This window comes from Portunus trituberculatus, chromosome 39 (assembly GCF_017591435.1).
Source record: "Portunus trituberculatus isolate SZX2019 chromosome 39, ASM1759143v1, whole genome shotgun sequence".
Taxonomy (NCBI): Eukaryota; Metazoa; Arthropoda; class Malacostraca; order Decapoda; family Portunidae; genus Portunus; species Portunus trituberculatus.
In genome coordinates, this window is record NC_059293.1 from 5,189,560 (window position 1) to 5,209,098 (window position 19,539).

Genomic DNA, 19,539 nt, shown 5'->3' on the forward strand with positions numbered 1-19,539 from the left:
ACTTCCCTTACTTTCTCTTATTATCTTATTCTCTGCTTTAGTTCAGTGTTTTCTTTAGTTAGCTTGTCTTGTTTTTCCAGAATACTTGACATCAGTTCCTTCATGTATCACAACTCTCTCTCCACATTCACCAATCTTCTCACATTATTTTTGTCCACACAAAATCTTGGAAATTCCTTATCAGTGTTTTCTTTTCCCAATCTTCTCAATCCAACTGATGTTTCAATAAAGGCTGTCCTCGCTAGATTAGGCAAATGTTTTGATAACATACGTCTGGCAGTTCCACCTATATCTACCTCCCCCTCCATTATTTAATTAAACAGTACCCAAATCTAGCTTATTTTTTGAGACAGGACACTTTGTGGCTCCATTTCCCCCTGTACATACAGTCTAGCTCCTTTTGCTTCACTATATCTGCTGTTAGAATGTTCCTCTGGGAGCTCCTGGCAACAAACTGTTCTCCACCACTACCAACTTTGTGTGTGTGTGTGTGTATATTCGTAGTTGTAGTTTTACAGGGCCTGGGCTTTATGCTCGTGTGGCCCCGTCATACGTGTGTGTAATTCACCTTGGTCGCCTGCTGATCACCCAGCCAGTCTTCCCCATTACGGAGCGAGCTCAGAGCTCATAGGCCGATCTTCGGGTAGGACTGAGACCACAACACACTCCACACACCGGGAAAGTGAGGCCACAACCCCTGTTCCTCCGTTGACCTCCCTCCTCCTCTCCACTCTTCTCCCCTCCTCTTCTAAGTTATCCATCACCGGCCTTCACTTATGGTATATACAAAACAAAATTGTAAAAAAATACATTTAAATTTTTATACACATGAGGTTTTGCTAAGATTGGAACAAATTACCTAATTTATAGGTATCAATAGTTGAACTTTTTAATACTCAAACAGCCACTTGGAACGAATTGAGTTCGAGTATTGAGTCTCCACTGTATTTACCTATTTACCTATTTGTGATTTACAGGGCCTGAGCTTGGCTCTTTATGTCCTGTCTCTTTGTCCACATTTATCAAGTTTGTCCTTCATCTGACTGACACTCGCCGCACACATCACCTCTCTACTCAATTTGTTTAATTTGTCAATGCCATGATATGGGAAGCTATATTTCTTGACATCTCCCATACAACTGTCCTTTTGTATTGTCTTTGGGTGTCCTCTCAGTTGATTGTTGGAAGACACCCTTATCAAGTCTTCTCTATCTAGGAGATCCATTCCATTTATTATTTTATACATTATTATATCTTCCCTCTCTCTTCTTTCTTTAACGTGGATAAATCCAGTCTTCTTAATCTTTCCTTGTACGGCGCCTCCTTAAAACCTGGTATCATTCTCGTTCCTAACCGCTGCACTCTTTCTAGTTTCTTCACGTGTTTCTTTTCTATATTTACTTTTGTCCATTCTCATTACATGACTTTTGTTAATGTTGAACTCCATCTACCATTTTACACTCCAATTATATATCCTGTTCAGATCCTCTTGCAACATGTTGCAATCTTCCACGTTTCTTATTCTCCTCATACGTAATCTTTGCGTCATCCGCGAACGTATTCATGTAACTTTTCACATCCACTGGCATATCATTTATATAGATCAGAAACATGATGGGACGAAGCACAGAACCTTGGGGGACTCCACTGGTCACTCTTCTCCATTCCGACTTCACTCCCTTCACCACTGTTCTCATTCCCCTGCCTGTCAGGTAGTTTTTCATCCAGTTTGCCAGGGTTCCTCTTATCCCCCCAGTACTTCTCAGCTTCCATATGTTGTGTGGAGCCTTATCAAATGCTTTTTTTCAAATTCAGGTACACACAGTCGACCCAAACGTCTCGCTCCTGTGTATTAATTTACCTAGTTGTAGATTTACAGGGCCTGGGCTTTATGCTCATGTGACCCTGTCTCCATATCTACACTTATCCAATTTTTCTTTAAAACTATGCACACTCATTGCTGACACCACTTCTTCACTCAAACTGTTCCATGTCTCAACACATCTTTGTGGGAAACTATATTTTTTAACATCTCTCAGACATCTTCCCTTTCTCAGCTTTTTACTATGCGATCTTTTGCTTCGAATGTCATATTCTTCTCTCAGGATCAGTTTCTCATTATCCACTTGGTCCATTCTGTTGATCAATTTATAAACTTGTATCAGATCCCCTCTCTCCCTTCTCTGTTCCAGGGTTGGTAGATCCATAGCCTTTAGTCTCTCCTGATATGTCATCCCTTCAAATTCTGGAACCATTCTTGTAGCCATTTTTTGTAGTCTCTCCAACTTCCTTATGTGTTTCTTTTATGAGGGGTCCACACTACTCCTGCATATTCCAATCTGGGTCTTATTATAGTACTTATCAATTTCTTCATCATTTCTTTGTCCATGTAGTGAAATGCTACTCCAATATTCCTTAGCAAATTATATGTCTCTGAAAATTCTATCAATATGGCTTACCGGTTGATTGTTTTCTTCCATCGTCACTCCTAAGTCCTTTTCCTTTTTTACTTTCTCCAGTTCTACTCCATCTCCCATCTTATAGATTCCCACAGGTCGTCTTTCACTCTTTCCCATTTCCATGACATGGCTTTTGTCCACATTGAATTCCATTTCCCACTTTTTACTCCATTCCCAGATCTTATTTAGGTCTTCCTGCAGTATTTCACAATCCTCTTTTTGCTTTATAACTCTGCACAGTTTCGTATCATCCACAAACAGATTTATGTAGCTGTTCACTCCTGGCATGTCGTTTATATATATGAGGAAAAGTATTGGTGCCAATACTGACCCCTGTGGCACTCCGCTTTCTACTGCTCTCCACTTGGACTTCATATCTTTAACTACCATCCTTATTTCTCTCCCCCTCAAATAATTTTCCATCCATCTCAATGTGCTTCCTTTTAAGCCACCCTTCTCCTCTAACTTCCACAGTAATCTTGCATGTGGCACTTTGTCAAACGCCTTTTTTAAATCCAAATAAATACAGTCAACCCATCCCTCTCTCTCTTGTACTCTATCAACTATTCTAGAATAGAAACTCAGTAAATTAGTTACACACGACCGTCTTTTTCTAAAACTAAATTGGCTATTTGATATTTGTTGTCTTCAAGGAACTCGATCCATTGTTTCTTTATTATTCTTTCACACATCTTGCATATTACACTAGTTAGTGGTACCGGTGTAATTCACCTCGGTCATCTGCTGGTCACCCAGCCAGTCTTCCCCATTACGGAGCGAGCTCAGAGCTCATAGACCGATCTTCAGGTAGGACTGAGACCACAACACACTCCACACACCGGGAAAGCGAGGCTACAACCCCTCGAGTTACATCCCGTACCTATTTACTGCTAGGTGAACAGGGGCTACACATTAAGAGGCTTGCCCATTTGCCTCGCTGCCTCCGGGACTCGAACCCGGACCCTCTCGAGTGTGAGTCGAGCGTGCTAACCACTACACTACGCGGTGTGTGTGTGTGTGTGTGTGTGTGTGTGTGTGTGTGTGTGTGTGTGTGTGTGTGTGTGTATTTCACCTCGGTGGCCTGCTGGTCACCCAGCCAGTCTTCCCCATTTCGGAGCGAGCTCAGAGCTCATAGACCGATCTTCGGGTAGGACTGAGACCACAACACACATCACACACAGGGAAAGCGAGGCCACACTCCCTTGAGTTACCTCCCGTACCTACTTACTGCTAGGTGAACAGGGGCCACACATTAAGAGGCTTGCCCATTTGCCTCGCCGCACCGCACCGGGACTTGAATCTGGCCCTCTCGATTGTGAGTAGAGCGTGCTAACCACTACATTACTTACAGATTTGTGTGTGTGTGTGTGTGTGTGTGTGTGTGTGTGTGTGTGTGTGTGTGTGTGTGTGTGTGTGTGTGTGTGTGTGTGTGTGTGCACGCACGCACGCACATAAATGAATGTCAACACTGACAGTGGTTGGATTACTGAAGAATGCTCACAGTCGATGTCCCTTAGTTCTCTCTCTCTCTCTCTCTCTCTCTCTCTCTCTCTCTCTCTCTCTCTCTCTCTCTCTCTCTCTCTCTCTCTCTCTCTCTCTCTCTCTCTCTCTCAATGTGAGAGAGAGAGAGGGAGAGAAAGAATTGTATTTCTACATCAGATATCAGGTTAGTTACCACTGGCAGGCCTACGCCATGTATCAGCACCATGCGTCTTTGAGGCCTCCAGTTTGAAGAGGTTAAGAATCTGTATTGAGGGTAGGTTCAAAAGCTTTATTATGAAAGGAATCTATAGCTGTATGAGAGGAATTTGAAGGACTAAAGGAGTCACACTTGTTTGGAAGCTGTACCATGTGAGGCAATGTGGTGGCATGGAGGTGCTATTACAGAGAACAGTTGGAGGGAGCCATCATGATCATAACATCATAACAGCACAGCACAAGTCTTTTGCACTCCTGCATTTCTTATCTAATCTTTAACTATTTGTTGATAAATTCATATTCTGTATATGCTTAGTCTCCATTACACTGTAAAGCAGTAAGACACCTGTTTGGTACAGTGAAGGAATGCCTTTTAAGGTATTAATGACAAAATCTTGGTATATCAAGCAACCTTTTCTTATGATTTTTGCAACAGGGTATCAGTGATAAGTGCATTGTTTTCTTTTTTCCAACAGGTCTGATGATGAAGAAAGTGATTATGAAATTAGTGATCAAGATGTGTACAAGTTGCTTATTGTGACACAGTCTCCACCCTCTGCTGCGGGTGGTGCGGCAAACTCTACTGGCTCAGCAAATACCACCGGCCCAGCAGCCAGCACTTCTGTCACCACACGGCCTCCCAAGCATGGAGGTTACGACAGGACAGGTGACTGGACAAGTCGCACCAAAATAACTCAAGAACTGGCAAAGGTCATCAATGATGGACTCTATTACTATGAGCAAGACTTGTGGGAAGGCAATGAGTGGGTGAGTAACAAATGATTACCTTTGATTTATGTTGCTTTTATTGGTAATGGTCATACTGAAGAAATTTTCCATTTTTGTGCAATTTTGTCATAATATTCCTCTCCATTGTGGCAAAGTTTAAGAAAAGTTTATGTGCCTCTATGGCAGACTTGGATCCTTCAAGGGAAGTAGCCAGGGCAAAATGGTGTCTTTCAGCCCATGATAAACTGCTCAAACATCAATTCCTTATTTGCTTCTGAGAGATGACTGGAATTTTTGAAAGAGTGATTTATTTATTTATTTATTTATTTACTTATTTATTTATTTATTTATTTATTATTATTTAATTTTTTTGTAGCCTATAGCACCTGTAGGTATACTTGAAGAGTATGTATGGGAAGTGCTGTTCAGCTTCCACCCATTAATGGCGCAGGCAATTATATTTATAGTGGTACCTATATTAGGCCATATCACCACCAAAGTGCATCTTTGGTGTAAACACCTACAACATAGGTATCATGGTGACATGTAGGTAACTTTCAGCCACTCAACAAATGGCAAAGTTTCAAGGCGATACATGGTGGGATTCTAACCTACGTGTGATGGCGCGTATTTTTTCATCGGGGTGCTCATGACATATCCGATGACACGCATATGGTGTCATGGCTGTTGGTGTGTTTTCTTTCCTGGATAATGTATAGGTCTCTCAGAATGTAGGTCGTATATGATATGATGGCATACTTGACTTTCATCATTCTTACAAAGGTGTATGAGTCTCTTCTATCAGGATAAGTACTGATGCTCCATGCTGGAAATTATTTTTTTTATTTTCTAATATTTTTATGGTACCAATAGATTAGTTACTATAAAAATTAAAGTTTTCTCTTGTTTGTCATCTTCAGAAAATGGCCTTAAGAAGACAGTATATAATTTTTTCTATAAATTTTGTGTTTATTTCTTATTGTATGTACCTATTATAAAAGAATCACCTACCATCAGCTTTATTTCAGTAGAGGGGGAAGAGAGAGAGAGAGAGAGAGAGAGAGAGAGAGAGAGAGAGAGAGCTGCCTCTGAATCGGGTATCTCCCCACTCCCACCCAGCCCGGATATGGTGTCAGGAGCTATATTCTTTGCCCAGAGTGAAGAGGTTAAAGCATCTTCTATTCATAGCACTGATCAATTTTACAACATTGATCTGGATTTGTTCAGGGCAAAAAAAATCCATACTGATTTTGGGGATGGAATATCACACTATCGTGAATACAAACTCATCAGTAAATCCACAGTTGTAGACTTAAAGTATTTATTCTGGACGTTTTGATGAAGGCAGTGGCCTTCGAAACATCCAGAATAAATACTTCAAGTCTACAACTGTGGGTTTACTGACAAGCATACTGATTTCCTTAAATATTACCAGTAAAGGTTGCTCAGCTGGTAATGTGGGCATCACCAGCAGCTTCAGCAAGTGTTATCTGCTTTAATCCATCTCCAGATTCTATCACACATACCATGATGCAGATCACTGAAATCAGAATAGATATATATCAGTGATATGAAATAGAGCACAGTGAATAGACTACACCTTTAGTTTCAGATGTTAAGTAAGACCATTACCCTGTGCAGTTCTGGTTATAGTATTATAAGGGGAGATGTAAAGGTGTTAGAGTTTCTATAAAGGACAATGGCCTAAAGGACATAAGGGATGCATAATATCCCATACAAATGGAAATCAATACTTTAGGTTTACATTTGATAGCCATTAAGAAAAGATTTGGTAGAATTATATTGTGGGTATAAGGGATGTAGTAAGGGTAATATATAAAATTTTTAGGATTATTAAGCAGAGAAGGATAAGATCAAGGTTTGATTAAGTAAGATTGAAAGAGATAGGATAAAACTGGTTCATTAAAAGTGCTGAATTGCTAGAATCTCTCTCTCTCTCTCTCTCTCTCTCTCTCTCTCTCTCTCTCTCTCTCTCTCTCTCTCTCTCTCTCTCTCTCTCTCTCTCTCTCTCTCTCTCTCTCTCTCTCTCTCTCTCTCTCTCTCTCTCTCTCTCTCTCTCTCCAAATTATTTGTTGAGCACTTAGATTGTTAAGTGATAGATAAATGAGGTTCCTCTATACTGACATTCCTTGTTTTCAGTTAAGTCATATGTAATTTCACATAACATTTACCTACTTATTATAGATCCAGTTGGCCTAAACTCATCACTTATTACTAGGCTTTAAAATGCAAATTACATGTGTCAGTTCATCTTTTAGGGAGGCAGTGGTGTAGTGTATAAGGTGGTGAGCGAGGGATCAGGCAGACATCCACGCGTAGGTTCGAATCCCACCATGTACCACCTTGAAACTTTGCCATTTGTCAAGTGGTTTAAAGTTACCTTCATGTCATGATACCCAGTTTCTAGGTGATTACACCAAAGATGCGCTTGGTGGTGATACAACCCCTAATATTGGATACCACAATAAAAAAAAAATTGCCTGCGCCACTAATGGGTGGAAACTGAACAGCGCTCCCCATACATACTCTTCAAGTATACTTACAGGTGCTATAGGCCGTAACATGAAAAAAAAAAAAAAATCTTGTATATACCTCAAGACTGTCCATAAGAGCTGCCCCATCAAGGCATGGCCGTGATAGGATTCTTGATGACAACAGCTGACTAAGGATTGCCTTGAAACACTGGGATGCTTAGAACCACAGTAAACTAAGATATGAGAGATTTGTGCCTGGATTATATTACCAAGAAGTGATTCACTGTGGTGTGGGTTGGGCTGAGACACCTTAGTGCCTCAGAAATTAAGGCAACTGTTTTCATGCCAGTTGTCACCTCACATCAGTTGCTGACAGCCAGGCCTACCTTGAACAGGTTGCTGAGAATATTTCTCCATTAACCATATATTAAGGGAGAACATTATAAGACCCTAAGATTCCCAGTAGTCCCTTTGACAAGACTCCATCCCTCTTATCAAGACTACTGTGAGTGCTCCACAAAACTGCACTCCCAACAGTGGAGATGAACTCTACCAGTCACCACTTATCCACAGAATTGAAGTCACCTCTTGAAAGCAAATCAAACCTGTGCCTGTTAATTCCCATCTCTATTTGAGGGGATGAAAAAAAGAGATGAGCAGGTCCCCAGTTCAGCACCAATTTTGAGTAGAACAATCTAAACAAAGAATACAAGGAAAAATGTACTAAATCATTTCATATCATGAAAGTAATTTAAAGAGATAGAAGAGGTGTTGTAAATAATTCTTTAAGATGTATCTTTACTACCACTAACTTCATAACTAGATTTACTATCACCCAAGCAAGTTTATATGTGGCACCATACATGGCTGATGAGGGCACCTTGAGATACTGTTTGATTTCATGGAATGTGTCTAGAACACAATGAGGAGAATCATAGCACTGCTTGGGATTTGAGTGTTTATTACAGGTACCAATTATTTTCCAATTGTAATACATTAATATGCTGTGTTTAGTTCCCACAGGTGAATGACAAGAGTGGAGGCATCACCCAGCAGGTAACCGTCATCAGCCAAGAGGTGATGGATTCCTTGCAACCTCATCACCCACCTGTCCCTGCTAACCAAGAGGTCCCTCCCCCTCCCCCTCCCCTACACCTTCTGCAGGTATGCTAACACACCTGTCTCTTTTCTCCCGATATGAAACATGGATGAGAGAAGAGACATGCTCTACTTATACCCTCCCCTTGCATCTGTATAGTGAGTGAGTGTCTTAAGGTCCCCTCTCTCTCTCTCTCTCTCTCTCTCTCTCTCTCTCTCTCTCTCTCTCTCTCTCTCTCTCTCTCTCTCTCTCTCTCTCTCTCTCTCTCTCTCTCTCTCTCTCTCTCTCTCTCTCTCTCTCTCTCTCTCTCTCTCTCTCTCTCTCTCTCTCTCTCTCTCTCTCTCTCTCTCTCTCTCTCTCTCTCTCTCTCTCTCTCTCTCTCTCTCTCTCTCTCTCTCTCTCTCTCTCTCTCTCTCTCGAGGCTGAATGAATCCCAGTAGTCTGACATAAACACACACACTGCACACTAGCAATAGTCATCAGAGAAGACATAAGTGTTCCAATGCTGGGTTTGTTTTCACCATTCAGGGAGCATTATGGCTAGTGATGTATGAACTACTGCCGGTGCCAGCCATGAGAACTGTAATAATTGAGCTCCTTTCATTCCATTGTTGTGGAGAATTGGACCTGTATGTAATTTCAACTCGTACTACAGTATAACAATATTAATGAAAGGTTTTGTTCTTACTAACAAGTGTTCTCGTAATAGTTCATGTGGGATTTCAGTATTTTATCAATAAGTGTTTCATTCTGCACCAAACACCTTTTGGTTGTTGCTTAGGCATTCTGCTCATGGTTCATGTTCCTTACTGCTGGTGTCTCTACAGAAGTGAATGATAATCTTATTTATTTTCTTTGCTTTATCATCTCAATGTTTTGTAAAATATGATTTTTTGCACAAACTCATTTTGGAAAAGTGATGAGATGTGACTAACCTCACAACAATATCAGGGTACAACTTGTTCTCCTTGTACAGGCTGAAGATAAATTGGTTATCTTAAATTGTAATGACAGTATACTAGGTAGAAACATGTCTATGTGCTACTGATTTTGCTGACTCATGGTTTATATTAAGCAGAATGCATCATATATATCATATACCCTTGAAAATCCTGTACTTTAAATATGTTAATGAAATTTTTTTTATCAGGGAGCAAATGAAGCATATGAAGAAATTGTACCTCCCACTCCAAAGACACCGAGGTCACGCAAGGCAGCTCGTTTCTTCCCAGTGGTGAAGGACAAGGCCAATGTTGACCAGCGGACACCTCGCAAGAAGAAGACCCGTCACTCTCACAATCCACCGGTGGAGAGTCATGTGGGATGGGTCATGGACTCTCGCGAACACAAGCCACGCACAAACTCAGTCAGGTATATCTTGCCAACACTCACACTTTCCTCTCATTATTTTTGCATCGTTCCTCTTGGTTCATTATTTATGCAACACAACCCACCTTATGAGTTGTGATCTTTAACAGCATCACAATATCAAAGTTTCAGGAATTGATCAACATGTATCTAGGCTTTTCCCTTATCCATGAGATTTGTGATATTGACTTTGGGAGATAAGTGATTCCCAGATTGCAAACCACAGCATTATAATGAAAATTAGTGGAAAAGATCTTGAGAGAAACTTTCATCAATTCAGTAAATAATTTTTAGTAGACAAAAGTTGTATTTTTTTTCTCAATTACTTTCATTGTAAGTCTATAAAGTATTCATTGATTATATGTAGTGACATTTCTCCTCAAATCTTTTCTTGATAACTAAAAAGTTAAATTTATTCTCCTTATTTTTTGTAATAGAGCCTCAAATAAATTATTAACAACAGAACTAAAGATATTATTTGTTGATTGATTCTTCAACAACCTTTTTGTTCCATCCAATTTCACAAAGCACATCAACTTTTTACTCTTACATTTGGTGCTACTTATATTATCAGTTGTCTGAATTTCTGAACAATCTGTGGTGCACTTCTCCCTTACTCATGGAAAATTGGTTTAAATTCACTGCTCTAGGTAAACCACAATTTATATATTTATTTCAGGATTGCATACTATTTATTATCAGTCACACTACCACATTCAGTGGAACCAGGCCACTCTGTCCAGTTACATTGCATTCACTTCCACAGTCATATATGAGCATGTTAGTCAACAATAGTATGTTCTCCTTCCCAGTGTATACACACTCACATGTTCCTTTCTTGCAGTTCTGGTTGTGCTACTCATTCAGGATCTTTAAGGTCTGACCCAACTCTCATTGTTGAGGAAATGTTCCTGCTCTTTGATTGTATTAGTTACAGACGTATTCTATAATCCCTGTATTCTTCCTTTGCAGTGAATTGAATGCAAGTCCAAATGAGAATCAGCTCTCTAGCAGTTTTGGTAGCAGCTATGGGTCCTATGGATCTCTTCCTGGTTCTTTGCCCACTTTCCAACATCCTTCACATTCTCTGCTCAAGGAAAATGGATTCACACAGCAAGTTTATCACAAGTACCGGGCCAGATGTTTAAAAGGTATGTTGTAAAGGTTGAGGGGAAGCAGTGTACTGTGGAGCTTATTGTATTAGTTGGATTACTTCCTTCCATTACTTTGATATATGTCTTTTAAAAGGTTTCCCTCAGGTCTGCTGATGGGAATCAAATGAGAAACACTTGCCTGTGGCAAGTGTTTCTCATTGTCTCTCATTATTAGTGTGGGAACAAGACTGGAATGTTTAGAGACTAAAGATTTATGGCAGCCTCTAGCATTTGGTAAATCTCAGTTACCAAAACAGAATTCAGTAAGAAGACGATTAACCCCTTCCCGGCGGCAGGGCAGATGAGTGAACTACCAAATAAAAAATTGTCTATATATAGACGCTACCTACTTTTATCCATTCATCTAAATATAGTTTCCCCGCAAATGGTTACTCCTGATTGACATCTATATATAGACTCTGCCGCAAAACTAAACAAACAATTGAATCTATATGTAAGTGTTGTTTGTGTTTCATTGGTGGTAATATATGTTAATATGTTTGTTTGAATGTTTTACTTACTCACATCCAGGACTTGTACCTGGATGTACGTAATTTACTTCCACTTTTCTTCGTATTTTTTCACATACGTAATTGTTTTGTACTATTCATTTGTAGGCAACGTTGCTGGCGTGTTTTTTTTTTTTTTTTTTTTTTACATTACAAGGGCACTGGCCAAGGGAAAACAAAGTGTTGGAAAAAAAAAAATCCCGCTGGTTGCCAGGCCCTGTTAAGAGGAAAGTAGGAGAAAGAGAAAAAACAAAAAAATCTAAAAGGAGGGTGTGTGGTACAGTTCTTTCTTTTAGACATGATAGACTAATGATAAAAAAAAAAAAAAGTTTAAATAATGCAAAAATTTCCAGTATTAGCTTCAATGTGTAGTACATCCACCATCAACAAAGCACAAGCAGTGACCGGCCTTGAGAGGCCATTTTGACCAGTGTTTGGGTAGTTAAGATGCCAAGTAATTATTTATTTTATGAATTTTGTTATTTGTAAGGAATCGTCTATATATAGACGACACTACAACTTAGTGCAGTAAAATAAGAACAAGCATCTATATATAGACGATCCGACAAAACATCTATATATAAGTCCTCCGCCGGGAAGGGGTTAAATAACTAGTGTGATTGATTCTGTGGAATTCATATGGATGATTATAAAGAAGGCTGTGAGCAGATAGAGGCATCAGTTTTACTGTTAAGGATACTCAGAGTTGGAAATTAAAATCATTGATTGATAGTTTTAAGGACAGATGTCACCCTTCTTAGACATAGGTTGAATACAGCAAACCTCCAGCAGAGAGAAAGGATATATGTTGACAAATATAGAAAGGTTATATCAGGAAAGATGTAAGCACAGCACAATAAGGATGCTATCAGGAATGTAAGCCTTCCAAGCATCAATGCAAGATAGGATATTGAAAATCTCATTATAAGTATAGTAATAGAAACATATGTAGTTGTCTTCACAGCAAATACCAATGAGCTTTTGCCTTTTTTTGCAGAGCGCAAAAGACTTGGCATTGGCCAAAGTGCAGAAATGAACACCTTGTATCGTTTTTGGTCTTTCTTCCTTCGACAACACTTCAACAGAAAAATGTATGAAGAGTTCAGAAGATTGGCTAATGAAGATGCCAGAGTTGGATACAGGTAAGTTTCCTGTTACTAGGTACTGCAATTATTTTAGTTTTGCTGGGAAGAGTTCAATGATAGCATGACTTGTGAACAAAGGTGAAAGTTGTGAGCACCAGACTGTCGTCTTGCTTATGGCTTTGCTGTAATTTATGCCAAGGTGTAAACTGAGATAAGTTATTGGATGTTAATATATTTGAGGGCTATTTTTTACAAATATTTTGAAACTTGTTATTCATTAAAAAATCCATTATAATCACTCTTCGACACTCTCTCTCTCTCTCTCTCTCTCTCTCTCTCTCTCTCTCTCTCTCTCTCTCTCTCTCTCTCTCTCTCTCTCTCTCTCTCTCTCTCTCTCTCTCTCTCTCTCTCTCTCTCTCTCTCTCTCTCTCTCTCTCTCTCTCTCTCTCTCTCTCTCACACACACACACACACACACACACACACACACACACACACACACACACACACACACACACACACACACACACACACACACACACACACACACACACACTCGGTAGCTCAGTGGTTAGAGCGCTGGCTTCACAAGCCAGATGACCGGGGTTCGATTCCCGGCCGGGTGGAGATACTTGGGTGTGTCTCCTTTCACGTGTAGCCCTGTTCACCTAGCAGTGAGTAGGTACGGATGTAAATCGAGGAGTTGTGACCTTGTTGTCCCGGTGTGTGGTGTGTGCCTGGTCTCAGACCTATCCCAAGATCGGAAATAATGAGCTCTGAGCTCGTTCCGTAGGGTAACGTCTGGCTGTCTCGTCAGAGACTGCAGCAGATCAAACAGTGACACACACACACACACACACACACACACACACACACACACACACACACACACACACACACACACACACACACACACACACACACACACACACACACACACACACACACACACACACACACACACACACACACACACACACACACACACACACACACACACACACACACACACACACACGGCTCGGTAGCTCAGTGGTTAGAGCGCTGGCTTCACAAGCCAGATGACCAGGGTTCGATTCCCGGCCGGGTGGAGATACTGGTGTGTCTCCTCACGTAGCCCTGTTCACCTAGCAGTGAGTAGGTACGGATGTAAATCGAGGAGTTGTGACCTTGTTGTCCCGGTGTGGTGTGTGCCTGGTCTCAGACCTATCCCAAGATCGAAATAATGAGCTCTGAGCTCGTTCCAGGGTAACGCCTGGCTGTCTCGTCAGAGACTGCAGCAGATCAAACAGTGAATTCACACACACACACACACACACACACACACACACACACACACACACACACACACACACACACACACACACACACACACACACACACACACACACACACACACACACGGCACACGGTAGCTCAGTGGTTAGAGCGCTGGCTTCACAAGCCAGATGACCGGGTTCGATTCCCCGGCCGGGTGGAGATATTTGGGTGTCCTCCTCACGTAGCCCCTGTTCACCTAGCAGTGAGTAGGTACGGGATGTAAATCGAGGAGTTGTGACCTTGTTGTCCCGGTGTGTGGTGTGTGCCTGGTCTCAGACCTATCCCAAGATCGGAAATAATGAGCTCTGAGCTCGTTCCGTAGGGTAACGTCTGGCTGTCTCGTCAGAGACTGCAGCAGATCAAACAGATCAAACACACACACACACACACGCCCGGTAGCTCAGTGGTTAGAGCACTGGCTTCACAAGCCAGAGGACCGGGGTTCGATTCCCCGGCCGGGTGGAGATATTTGGGTGTGTCTCCCTTCACGTGTAGCCCCTGTTCACCTAGCAGTGAGTAGGTACGGGATGTAAATCGAGGAGTTGTGACCTTGTTGTCCCGGTGTGTGGGGTGTGCCTGGTCTCAGACCTATCCGAAGATCGAAAACAATGAGCTCTGAGCTCGTTCCGTAGGGTAACGTCTGGCTGTCTCGTCAGAGACTGCAGCAGATCAAACAGTGAAAACACACACACACACACACACACACACACACACACACACACACACACACACACACACACACACACACACACACACACACACACACACATATTAGCACTACAGTTGTTAATGTTCTGCTCTGTGGTTCCAGATATGGCTTGGAGTGTCTCTTTCGCTTCTACAGTTATGGCCTTGAGAAGCACTACAGAGATGAAATTTATAATGACTTCCAAGAGGAAACAATGCGAGATATGGATTATGGGCAGCTTTATGGATTGGAAAAGTTTTGGGCATTTCTCAAATATTATAGAAATAGCAATAATCTAGTTGTGCAAGACCGACTCAAGGAAAGAGTGTCAAAATATAAAAGCATAGAAGATTTTAGAGTTGAAATGGTAAGTACTTTTAGTTTTCTCTGAGCTAGATTTTTTGTTGTAGTTGATAGATGTGGGTAAGAGATTTAAGTAGATAGATGGAAGATAATGTAATTTTGAATAACAACGCTGACAGTAATCATTTATGTAACTGTGCCATGCAGCTCTGAAGTGCAACGATCATTCATGTAAGCAGCAGTTTTCCCGTCTTTGATTTGAAGTTATGATGACACTGATGTAAAGCAATAAAGATAAGTGATGTGTGGTTGGGTTCTGATGCAGGAACCCAAGCAGGCTGCACTAGTAACTCATACACATGTGATCATTGTGGATCTTTCCTTTCCCCTCAGTGGTCTAGAGGTTAATGATATGAGAAGATACTGGTGTGAATGAACAAGCACCTGTTTAGGATTCCTACTTCTTCAGAATATGTTATTACAGTGGATAGACTGATAGAGATCTTATATTTCTAAAGCAAGTGACAATCTAAAACAGGGGTGGGCAAAGTTCTCAGTGCTAGAGCCACATTAAAAGAAAACCACAATCTTACAGGGCCACATACTATATTAATCCAAAATCATTAACATTTAAAATACAAAATTAAAGGCTTCTAAAGAAAAAAACACTCACATGCATGTGCACACTTGCGGGAGGAAAACAAAATGCTCACAATGCTATTTGGCATTGTTTAATAACTTCCTCTTTCAAATTTACTAATATTTGTCAGGCCGTCTTCATTCCTTTGGCTGTGGGCCGTAGTTTGCCCTTAGGCCTTTTAAGAATGAAAGTGTTGATCCTCACTGCATCACAGTTTCTAAGTGTCTGTTGTACAGCATATTGTGAATTGAGGCAATTTTATTCAACAGTAAGTATAAGTATGGATTGTCAAAAAAAAAAAAGGAAAGCAATATGTAGATATAGTTGTGTATGTGCCAAACACATTACTCTTGAAGGGGTAGATGATATCTTTTAACAAGGATATCATATAAATCATGGTTGTCAATGTATTCCTTTGAAACTTAGAAGCTTTCAAAAATTACCAAAGTTCTTGCAGTGTTCTTCATGCAGATGAAAGGTTTCTAAGATTAATATATTTGATTAGTTTTTAAATTGGCCATTATTTTAACACTATCAAAATGTATCACTTGTAACAAAATCCAAACTTAACTAGATAATGATGATACTATTTGTCTCATTCATTTTATTTCTTAAAAAACGAAATCTTAACTTCCTGGTAAACAAACAAGTTTCTTTAATCCAAGTAGTAAATTGTTGAGTCTCTTTTGGTTTCATGGAACTAAAGAGTAAAGACACTTTAAATTGATTTTGCAGCCTGAAGAATATGATGCAGCAAAGGAAGCCAGAAAAGCACGATCACGCACAATATCAGAAAATGAGAGTTCAGCGATAGCAAGCCATGATGACTACCAAAGAAGTGGCTGCAGCGGAGTGAGACGCCGGGAGCGCCGCGCCTCAGAAGGTGACAGGGACCCCACTGTGAAGGACTATCACCCTCACCAGCACACTAGGGTCAGGAATAGCTCAGGAGGACACAGCTTTTCAAGGGTAAGTCTTAGACAGCTGTGTGTTGATATTGACTAATGAAAACAGTTTCATGGTGATTTTGTAGTGCTTGTTGACACCAGGTAATTGCTTCCCTTTGCAAATGTCAACACAGAAGGGCACTGAATTACTGAAGAGTGCAGGTAGTAAATACCCCTCTCTCTCTCTCTCTCTCTCTCTCTCTCTCTCTCTCTCTCTCTCTCTCTCTCTCTCTCTCTCTCTCTCTCTCTCTCTCTCTCTCTCTCTCTCTCTCTCTCTCCTTAATGTAGAGAGAGAAAGAGAATTATATTTTTATGTATGAAATTAGGTAAATTTCTGCTAGCAGGCCTATGTTGTATATCAGCAACACATGCATGCATGCTGAATATTTTCCTGGAGACAATGGGGGATGGCATAGTTACACACACTTTGCCTGGATTGGAAGAGCACTGCCATGGTATTCAATGCACTGATTCAGTTGTACAGCAGCTTCAAGCTTCATACAGTCACCTCTTGCTCTTCAAACTATAATTGATAATGATATGATTGTAGTACATCAGTAAATCAACATTATTTTTCATTCCTTTGATTATTATAGATATATTTATATATTTTTTAGGTCAGTGGATCAAGAAGCAGAAATACAAGTGGGCAGACACATTGGCAGAGGAATGATGGGGGAGTGAATTACAGGAAGCCCAAGCAAGTACAGCACAAGCCCAATTTCACTTCAGCTAACAAAAGTCAATCCCAGACAAAAGCTACAGATGGCAGCAAAGCATTTAATCAACCAAAGCATAAACATGAAGGTGCAGGAAAGATGGAGGCCCATAAAAACACACCAAAAAGCACTGCACTAGGCACCACTGAGTGTGAGGCAGTGCCTGGCGAACACAACACCCCCATGGCCATATCCTCAACCTCTACACAGACTCACATGACACGGCCCAAGACAGATCCAGTTCCTGTTCCTCATTCACCAAAAACATCTAGTTAAAAATTTAAGCTTTTCTTGATTTCTTTCCCCCACTGTAAGCCAAGTCAGTTTTGCCAAAGTGGATAGATAATGTGTAAATGAAAGTGTGTAAAGATGTGCTGGCAAATTTTGTTGTTACTGTCAGAAGTTTTAGGTATGACTGTTTGATTAGGAGTTTATATTACTTTGGTTTAGTACTTTGGTTTTACTAATGTATGCTTCATAACAGGAAAACTTATTTTTGTATTTGTAGAAGGCATAAATTGTTATATTCCAGATGTCTGTACCTTTGAATTCTCCTGTGAAATTCAGACTGCTGCTCATATCTATTGTTAGACATGAAGACTTATACAACCTTGTGATCTTGAAGATAATGATAGTGAGGATGACTATGATGATGCTTAAAATAATGATGATGATGGTTATAATGATGATGACAGCTGCACCAGTGGTGATACTATGCAGTTGGCCATTGTATTTGTATTTATTTATTTTTTTTTTATATTTGCTGTGAAGTATTTTAAAACTTAGAATAGGGAGAGGGTTATATGTGTAAATATTGAATAGTGTGCTCATTAGTGAATGAGCTGTGTACCATATTGACAAGGTTTAATGATTAAATAGACTACAGAGGATTTTAAGAGTGTTGCTTGCAAATGTTTTCATAGCATGGCTGTCATTCATTAAGCTGATACATATATTTAACTTTAATGACACGTTGTTGTGCTGGAAGTGTGAACTTAAAATTTGCCTGAAGTAGTAAATACCACTTTGTGATGTTGGGAAACAAGAGAAAGGTATGTGTACCCCTTAGAGTGCATTAAGGCTCATCTTGCTGAAGAGTTCTGCCCTCCATTCATTGGTTCAATGAATAATATTCTCACAGTTTTCATGGAAAAAAACTACCAAATTATCTTGTTGTCATTATATATATATATATATATATATATATATATATATATATATATATATATATATATATATATATATATATATATATATATATATATATATATATATATATATATATATATATATATATATATATATATATATATATATATATATATATATATATATATATATATATATATATATATATATATATATATATATATATATATATATATATATATATATATATATATATATATATATATATATATATATATATATATATATATATATATATATATATATATATATATATATATATATATATATATATATATATATATATATATATATATATATATATATATATATATATATATATATATATATATATATATATATATATATATATATATATATATATATATATATATATATATATATATATATATTTAAGATTATAGATCCTTGGACATGGCCAGTGGTCTGTGCCTTACTCAGTACCTCAGCCAAGCTAATTTTTTAAAAGCAAGCCTTACTGACCAACATAAGAAGAACATGACCTGCTCCAGCCTAATACTGGATACATGCACTGTTGCTTACATGTGCCAATGTTTTGCCTTCAGATCAATCATGGTGAAGCTTGATCCAACTCACTGAACAGAGATGTGATTAGAGTTGGTGCTCACTTTGTTAATATGTCTATCTTTGAAAATTTTAAAAGGTGGAATGTTTTCCATAACATTTGGAGAGGTTGATTATTTCTTAGGTTTATTTTTCTAATGTGTGTAGACGTTATATGTCTATATATAGCAGGTTTTCATATAGATTTTATTTACCTTTTATCTGCAGTGACTTTCACTATGATTAAAGCTTTTCATCCCATAGGTGTTCTTTTGGCCATGGTATTTTATTGGGGAATGTGCATATAGTTCTTCCCAAGTGTATATAGCTGTTCGGTAAGCATAAAATTTAAGGTAGCAAATGAGGTTGCTATGTAACTTCAGCTGTAATGCTTGTGCTGGGGGGAGGGACCTCGGGCTTGAATGAATCATTGTGCACCATCTTTTCCATATACCTGGTTTGTATGTGTGTAAATTGTAAACATATATATATTGAATATGTATGTATAAGTGAAATATTTGTGTTTGTGATATCCTAATGGTGCCACTATTTAA

At 39.3% G+C, this 19,539-nt stretch overlaps 1 protein-coding gene across 4 annotated transcripts in view; it reads left to right on the forward strand.

Moving 5' to 3' along the window:
* LOC123515633 (la-related protein 1-like) overlaps positions 1-18,408 on the forward strand; it is a 149,499-nt gene extending 131,091 nt beyond the window's left edge. For 3 of the 4 annotated variants that reach the window (XM_045274433.1, XM_045274436.1, XM_045274437.1), the window contains exons 10-17: positions 4,634-4,925; positions 8,396-8,545; positions 9,631-9,851; positions 10,821-10,999; positions 12,509-12,653; positions 14,727-14,970; positions 16,282-16,515; positions 17,111-18,408. In XM_045274433.1, the coding sequence (XP_045130368.1) occupies positions 4,634-4,925; positions 8,396-8,545; positions 9,631-9,851; positions 10,821-10,999; positions 12,509-12,653; positions 14,727-14,970; positions 16,282-16,515; positions 17,111-17,488 (1,843 nt within the window). In that variant the 3' untranslated portion in view covers positions 17,489-18,408. The remainder of the gene's footprint in view (positions 1-4,633; positions 4,926-8,395; positions 8,546-9,630; positions 9,852-10,820; positions 11,000-12,508; positions 12,654-14,726; positions 14,971-16,281; positions 16,516-17,110) is intronic. The other variant, XM_045274435.1, reaches the window with a different exon arrangement.
* The last annotated feature ends 1,131 nt before the right edge of the window (positions 18,409-19,539 follow it).